Raw genomic sequence first — 8,737 nt, 5'->3', positions numbered from 1 at the left:
ACTTTTACGAAAGAGTGTTCCAGGATGAGCACCATAGGCCATAGCTTGAGGCCATGGGAGGGATTGCTCTCTGAAGCCTATTTGTGAGGAGAATGTTTATGGCAAAGGAGTTTACTGAATTTAGGGCTTAGAAATAATTCAAATAGTTAGAAGTTAAAGATTTAAGGAATGTTGTAAAGTTAGCATATTTTACTATAGCTTAAAGAAGTTAGGAATTTTTAGAGACACTATAGCTAGAAGCCTTTTTTTTTTTTTTTTTTTTTTTTGCATGCAACAAAACTTTTATTAACATTTTGAACAGGTTCAGCTATTACTGAAACTGGTAATTTCTAAACTTAAATTGGGGTAAATGGCTAGAGTGCAGAAGGATGCCATCATTGAACATTATGAATAGAAGACTGAAGAATTAACAGCCACCCCTCAGACGAAGGACCAGGTGCAGGGTCGACTCTTTCTGGATGTTGTAATCAGAAAGAGTGCGGCCATCTTCCAGCTGCTTGCCGGCAAAGATGAGCCTCTGCTGGTCAGGGGGAATGCCTTCCTTATCCTGGATCTTGGCCTTCACGTTCTCGATGGTGTCACTGGGCTCCACCTCCAGGGTGATGGTCTTGCCGGTCAGGGTTTTCACGAAGATCTGCATTTTGACCTGTGAGTGAATGCGAAGATGCCGCAAATTCAATCACGCAGAGTCACTTCCAAGACGACACAGGAACTCAACAATGCCAGTCTAGCCGCTAGAAGCCTTTTTAAGAGATAGTGAGCTCAGGATGTTAGGGACAAACAGGATTTAGGAAGATAAGTAGTAAACTGAGGAATGTAGCATGAGTTACAATGTAATCACAAGTTAACTATAGGACACATTAGAGGAGGTAGATAATAGATGATAAGGCTGATTCCCAGAGAATCACTGAAGCAGGAACTCTGTTTGAAGAGCAACAGTGATTTATGGAGAAAATAAATCTGGGTCAGTGGGAACTGAAAATATCAAACCTCTGACCTAATGCTTTTGTAAAAGTATAAAAGAGAATCATAAGCTTGAAATAAACAGGCAGTCCAAAGAAAACTGAGAGGCTGTCTCATTACTTGCCGACACCGTCCATCTCTTCAGGCTGAATCCCTGGCTGCTGGAGCTGGACTCTGGCAGTATAGAGCAATGGCTCTTCTAGGCTTTTATTCCAGAGAAATGTGTAAAGGAATATTCACAGTAGCTTTATCCATCATAGTTCCAAACTGGAGACAACCTAGAAGTTCTTCATCTGGTGACTGCCTAAACAAATCACAATATATTCAATTCTATGAAGTGCTACTCATGAGCATGCTGCTGCTGCTGCTGCTGCTAAGTCGCTTCAGTCATGTCTGCCTCTGTGTGACCCCATAGATGGCAGCCCACCAGGCTCTGCTGTCCCTGGGATTCTCCAGGCAAGAACACTGGAGTGGGTTGCCATTTCCTTCTCCATGAGCATGGATTATGCCAAATGAAAACAGCCAGTCCCAAAACGTTATATGCTGTATTCCACTGAAACACCATCCTTGAAATGTTGACTAAATAATAGAAATGGAGAACAGATAAGTGGTTGCCAGGCCAGAAGTGGATGTGATTATTAAAAAGTAAAATGAAGATTCTTTGTGGTGACAAAAATGTGATATGCACTTTAGTTTTTCAAAACGTTGTCATTGGGAGGATCTGGGTAAAGGGTACAGAAGAGCTCTCTGTATCAGTTCCTGAAACTGCATATGAATGATACCAAAAGACAATGTTAAACACACACACACGCACACACACTCACTCTAAAATACCGTTTCTCCAGTGCAGATTTCCATTTTTATCCTATATTTAAACATTTTATCCTACATTAAACTGCTAGTGACAGGTTTCATGGGGGTGACTTATGTGGAGAGAGGGTCCCACACTTAGAAAGTCTCTATTCTGGGCTTAATCCTCTGATGCTGCCATCTTGAAATTCTTAAGAATATTTGAACAAGGAGCCCGCCCACATTTGCATTTGCATGGATACACAAATTATAGACCAGGTCCTGGCGATAGGTATTGAAACGGTTTACAGGTAGCTATTAGGTTGGTGCAAAAGTAATCAGCTATTTCAGAGCCTGAATTTTTAATCATTATAACTAGGTTCAAATACATCTTTGTTATTCAGAATAGGAACCATTACAATCAACATCTTTTTGCCAATGAGAAATAAGTATGTTTCTTCTTGTAGCATAAAAATCCATATTTCAGGATTCAAGAAATTCTTTCTGCATCTTGCTGGTTGTGGAAGTGCTTTCCCTGAAAAAAGTTATTGAGATGCTTGAAAAAGTGGTAGTTGGTTGATGAGAGGTCGTGTGAATATGGAAGATGAGGCAAAAATTCATAGTCAAATTCATTCAATTTTTGAAGTGTTGGTTATGTGACATGTGGTCAAGCATTGTCATGGAGAGGAACTGGGCCCATTCTGTTAAGTGATGCCAGCCGTAGGTGTTACAGTTTTTGGTGCATCTTATCAATCTGCTGAGCATATTTCTCAGATGTAATGGTTTCACTGAGATTCAGAAAGCTGTAGGTCAGAGCAGCAGCAGACTACCAAACAGTGATCATGAACTTTTTTTTGGTACAAGTTTGGAGCAAGTTTGGCTTTCTTTGGAGTTCCTTCTCTCTGAGCTGGCTGTTGTCAGTTGTTGTATAATATCTACTTTCCACCACATGTCACAACTAGATGGAGAAATGGTTCATTGCTGTTGCATAGAGAGAAGATGACTCTTCAGAATGATTTTTTTTCAAATTTCTGGTCACCCAAAATTGAATATTTTCACCTTTCCAATTTACTTCAATTGCCAAATGACTGTAGAATGGTCAATGTTGAGTTCTTTGGCAACTTCTCATGTACTTATTAGAGGATGAGCTTCGATGATGGTTCTCAATTGATCATTGTCAACTTTTGATGGCCAGCCACTGTACTCCTCATCTTCAGGGCTCTTGTTTCTTTTGTAAAACTTCTTGAAGCATCATTGCCCTGTACCTTTGCTAACAGTTCCTGGGCCAAATGCATTGTTGCTGTGAATTATCTCTGCTGCTATACAACCCAATTTGAACTTGAATAAGAAAATCACTTGAATTTGCTTTTTGTCTAACATCATTTCCATAGTGTAAAATAAATTTAAGATATATAACAAGTAATAAGTCATTAGCAAAAAATAAACTAAAGCAAGAAATGCATATGAAAATAATATATAACATAGCCACATTTATTTAAGAATGTATTCCAATATCAAATGGTGGATTTCAGCAATGCAAAAACCAAAATTACGTTTGCACCAATCTAATATTTTTTTCCTAATAAGGAGTAGAAAAGTTAGCTGTTACAGATAAAAATTAAAATCATATGATCGATGCATGTTAACCATATTTTAAAAAGCCAGATTGGAGACCTAAGACTAGTCTAAATCCTCTTTAAGGAAAAAAAAATAAAAGGAAATTGATCCCACCAAAACATACCTATCTAAGCCTGAGTCCTAAATTTCAAAAGCTATTGTTTCTAGCTATTGCAAAGCTAGATTTGCAATACAAATTTGCAATACCTGACCTTTCACAAGAAAATATGGTTATTTTTCATTCTTCGTCTCCTAAGCAATTTGCTTATTGTGCAAGGATTTTCAGGGGAAAAAAATGTTACTGTTCAGATTTGAGTTTTTGCAAAATGCACCAAGCTATAAATTTATCATACCATGAAGGATCATCATAAATCATAAAATTGTAGTTGTTAGGAAAATGAATAAGAAATGAAGGCAAAAGAGATTGTAGTTGTATAATTTTTAAAGGTCAACATAATACAAAATAAACTTTTAAAACTTTTAAAACTTTAAAAAATTGGCTAAAACATGGGTGCTGAATTTTCCTAAAATAAGTGCCCTTCCTTCCTTCCTTCATCTCTCTCTCATATGCTTTTCAATATGTTATAGTGTTTTCATTGCTGAATGCTATGTAACTTCCAAATTTACGTACAAGAAAAACCAACAAAACAAGAATGATTCCACAGCAGAGGAGATGACTGCTGTAAAGAATCTAGTGTTCTACATCTTACAGAGTAGATAATAGATACTTGTTGAGTGAATGTGTTGGTTAATTTGAAAGTAAAATCTGATGGAGATATTTTTATCAGACAGATAATTCACTGACAACTGATGACCATTCACAATTCATTTGTCCATATAACATATGATCAGTATCTACTATAATAATCCTAAAATTTCAGAAGAAACTTGAGGAGTCCTTTATGCCATCTTTCTCTATAAATTTATTAAGATCAGTCTGATGCAGCTTCCTTTTAGAAAGAAATATTAATTCTCATTTTGATGAGTATACCCTGGAAAAGAATATTATATTAATACCACTATTTGACTAACTGTCAAAATAAAATGGAACCTCTTAGCCCAAAGTGTATCTTGGCTAATTTATATATATGTGGGTGGAAAAAAAAAAAAAAAAGATGAGTTAAGCAAATTCTTGCTATTTTAGAATATTTCCCAGATTTTTTCTCCATTTTTTAGGTATGTGAAGAGGAATTTTAACTAAGTGTGTGTTTTCATTTTAAATTAACAAGGAAATGAATAAACTGAATTATCGGATTCTTGTTTCAGGTGCTCTGTTGATCACTGAAAAGCTTCTGTGTGACTATAAGTGAACTGTGAATTAACAGAATAGACAGACTCATGCTGAAAGGCAAATTAAAAACACGAGGATGCATTGTGCTAGAGTAGCAAATGGCTTCCAACAGATGAACTGAATGTGGACTCCAATTCTTTTCTGAGATCAACTCTAGAACAGGGATGCAAAGTCAAATACCTTAAATGCAAGTCAAGTAATATACACAAGAGCATTGAGCATGGTAGGCTACAGTCCATGGGGTTGCAAAAAGAGTTGGACATGGCTGAGCAACCAAAGAGAGAGGAGAGGAAAGGCAAAAATGTAAGGAAATGAAACAAGAAAGAACTCCTAGAACTAAAGTACAAGCCCCTTCTCATGGAATCCAAAAGATTATTTTTTAAATTTCTGATATATTGTGCTGGCCAATCAGAGCAACTTTGAGGTCCTATTTAGATTCCATCAGTAAACAATTTGAGCTCTCATTCTGGGAAGAACTCTACACTAAACTGTTGCAATATGTAATTACAGAAACAAAACAATACAATGATAACAAAAAGCACACTCAGTTATAGTTAGTGGGCGGCTGAACAGCAGGGCCTAAAGCATCATGATCAAAGAGCACCACATCCCACATTAGATTAGTGAACACTATTTATAATGTTAATGTGAAATATTTGATTACCTTGTTTTCAGACCAATTTTCCAATGGAAAGAAGAGGCATCATTGCACAGCGATTTATCCATCTGCTTACATTAACATTAAAGGATAAGCAGATATTACATAACCCAAGCTATGGGTGGAATCTTTTCATTAATTGAAAAACATCTCTAGTGAAAAATACACTGGTTACAATTAAAATAAGATCAAAATTGCCATGTTCGGCTATTTTTTATTATTATTATTCATGAGTAGGAGATGAATTAAAGTAGAATTCACAAACTAGTGAGGTTTCCTCATACTCTTTTGCTACCCAGTAAGTGAAATTATGTCTAGTTATACAGAATATAGAAGTAGATGTTCTCTATATTACTTCAAATCTTTCATACCATAAAGCTATGAAGACTAGGATGTTTATTTATCCTCCACTTTATTTGCTTATTTTCATTTCTAAGAGTCAAAAATATGGCAAAATAATTCAAACAGTTCTTGATATAATTTTATGGAAATTATTCATATTTTTAGAGTCAAATTTAGGTGTCTTTTCTCCCCATATCCATTTTATATTGGGCTTCTTCAGTGGCTCAGATGGTAAAGGATCTGCCTGCAATGCAGAAGATTGGGGTTTGATCCCTGATTTGGAAAGATCCCCTGGAGAAGGGAATGACTACCCACTCCAGCATTCTTGCCTAGAGAATTTCACGGACAGAAGAGCCTGGTGGGCTACAGTCCATGGTGTCGCAGAGTCAGACACAACTGAGAGACTTTCACTTTCACTTTTCACACATTCACAACTCTTATTGAGTTACTTTTTTTAAATGTGAAACAAAGAAAAATTAATTTAGCCATATATTTATATGTACTTTCTAGACTATGTGTATATGCATGTGCCCATGTGTGTATATAGTCCTGAGTTACTTACCACATCAGTGTTGCTCTAATAGCTATCATTAGTGATTGGGGGAAGAGAAAATTAAGACTGACATCTTCCAATGTTAGTTTAGTGGAAGAATAAATGAAATATATTAATAAGATATAAGATAGATACAATTTTAACACAATAATCTACTAAATTTCCCTGGAGAAAAAAATGGTGCCCACTCCTGTTCTCTTGCCTGGGAAATCCCAAGGACAGAGGAGCCTAGCGGGCTACAGTCCATGGGGTCGCAAAACAGTTAGACACAACTGAGTGACTAAACAAGAATAGCTATTAAATTTATGCTAAAGATGATGGTGGAGAAAGAGCAAAAAAATTTAGCTTTTGAATAAGTCTGGAGAGAGATGTTGGAAAAAGGTGAACTTCATGTGGTAACAGGTCTGAACATATGTATTCATTCAAAGGAAATAAAAATGATCTTCTAAGATAAAAGAAGTTAGGGAGTATGTTAATTGCTATTCATTTATTAAGAGAAAGGACCAAAGACAAGAGAAGGATTTTTTTTTTTTAAATCAGTTAATCAGGAGAAGAAAAGAGGTTGACATTAAGAAAAATTATCCACAAGAGATGCTTTTCCAACATTCCCAAGACTTGGACATTGAAACTGTTGTGTGTAAAAATACATTAGCTACACCCTTGCCAGGAACCTCCCTGGTGACTCAGTGGTAAAGAATCCACCTGCCAATGGAGCAGACTTAGGTTCAATCTCTGGGTCTAGAAGACCCCCTGGAGAAGGAAGTGGCAATCCACCCCAGTATTCTTCCCTGGAGAATCCCATGGACAGAGAGAATCCTAGTGGGCTACAGTCCATGGGATCACAAAATAGTCAGACACAACTTGGTGACTAAACAACAAAAAGACTCTTGTCACTCAAAGCATGATGTGCACAACATCAGCATTAGTATGATCTGGGAATCTGTTAAAAATCCAGACTCTCAGGACCAAACCCAAACTTACTAAATTGGAATCTGCATTTTAAGGAGATCCCAGATGACTCCTAAAGGAAATCCTGAATATTCATTGGAAGGATGGATGCTGAAGCTGAAGCTCCCATATTTGGCCACCTGATGGGAAGAACTGACTCATTGGAAAAGACCCTGATGCTGGGAAAGATTGAAGGCAGGAGGAGAAGGGGACGACAGAGGATGAAATGGTTGGATGGCATCACCAACTCGATGGACGTGAGGTTGAGCAAACTCTGGGATATAGTGAAGGACAGGGAAGCCTGGTGTGCTGCAGTCCATGGGGTCATAAAGAGTGGGACACAACTGAGCGACTGAACAACAGCAGAAGATGTCTCTTGTGCACATTATAATTTAGGACGCACTGGAGCTGGGCTATCAAGTACAAAAACTTGCCCTAAGCCACAGTACTTCTGACTCTTTTCACCATTTTATCCTCTCAAGATATTGACTGTGGACAAAAAGACAAACTCAAAACCCTGGTTTATAGCAGTTTTACATAAAACTGTATTCCTAGCACACAGAGGGAAGTGAGTACAGAGGACAAAGAAAACCAGCAGCTTTTGAACTTTCACCCCTTTTCAGAATTCTTAAAAATTCAGACAGCTGTCCTCTAAAAGGCATTTTCTCTTTGGCAGTTGAATCTTTGTAGTCTGACTTGTGAGAGGATCTCAAAGACTCCCTCCTGCCCAGCTGAGCTGTGCCGACTGTGACAGGCGGCATGGAGTCAATTTCCCTGCCATCCCAGCCCACCTACTTTGCCAAGCTTGTTCCCACATCTCCTTTATCAGAGAGGCCTCAGAACCGCAGAAGACAGTCAGTGACTTGACACTGACCATAAAAATCCTTAAAGAAAGTCAATTCATTATTGCACTTCCAGACAGAATTTGCATTTCTAAAGTAGGGCTAGGACAGCACTGAATAGACCAAGAAGTTTCTTCCCAGAAGTAAAACTCAGTTAAAAGTTGTGTTGAGAGGAGGCTATTCTTGTATCTTGAGGTGATAATACTCAGATTGGTGCTTCTATCTGCCCTACTGAATACATTTGCAAATCTCTCAGGTTTTTGTCTTTATCCTACATGGAGATTTTAAGAAGTAAAAAGTCCATTCAAACCTATTTTCTCTCTCTTTTACATGGATTAATTTTGTAGGAATTGAATAGTACAACTATGCAATATCTATTTTAAATCTGTGTAGGCAGAAAGTATAAAGGGGATTGCTAATCTTTTAAAAGCAAACTGAAATTTTCAGGTTGGAATTGATTAGATTGTTAGGGTATTATGCCCTGTCAGGGGCAGTTGGTAGGAAAGGAGATTGGGATTTCTGCTTTGTAAATAAACCTTTAAAGTGGATTTGCTATTTCTGTGGGGAAATAACTTTGATTTGGTGGTCGGGAAGAGTTGGCATTTTTCTGCTTAGGAGGAGAGCAAAATGGACCTCAAATCTATATCCTGTTTTTCTCAGATTATCAATGTGTTTTGAAAAATAAATTGACTCTATAGCATAAAGTAAGAATAAAATTTGGAAAATAGTATTTA

The 8,737-nt window shown here is 37.2% G+C and overlaps 1 protein-coding gene across 1 annotated transcript; it reads right to left on the bottom strand.

The window, feature by feature from the left end:
• Positions 1–269: 269 nt before the first annotated feature.
• Positions 270–729, bottom strand: LOC129635197 (ubiquitin). Its single transcript, XM_055557930.1, has one exon. It carries the CDS (start codon positions 638–640, stop codon positions 407–409), a length of 234 nt encoding a protein of 77 aa, XP_055413905.1. The 5' UTR covers positions 641–729; the 3' UTR covers positions 270–406.
• Positions 730–8,737: the final 8,008 nt, after the last annotated feature.

This window comes from Bubalus kerabau, chromosome 20 (assembly GCF_029407905.1).
Source record: "Bubalus kerabau isolate K-KA32 ecotype Philippines breed swamp buffalo chromosome 20, PCC_UOA_SB_1v2, whole genome shotgun sequence".
Lineage (NCBI taxonomy): Eukaryota > Metazoa > Chordata > Mammalia > Artiodactyla > Bovidae > Bubalus > Bubalus kerabau.
Note: the sequence above shows the minus strand (reverse complement) of the source record. Positions and strands in the feature narration are given on the sequence as shown.

What these genes read in the sequence shown, in the direction of transcription:
- LOC129635197 (XM_055557930.1), bottom strand. Translation starts at nt 640, where the DNA reads ATGCAGATCTTCGTGAAAACCCTGACCGGCAAGACCATCACCCTGGAG.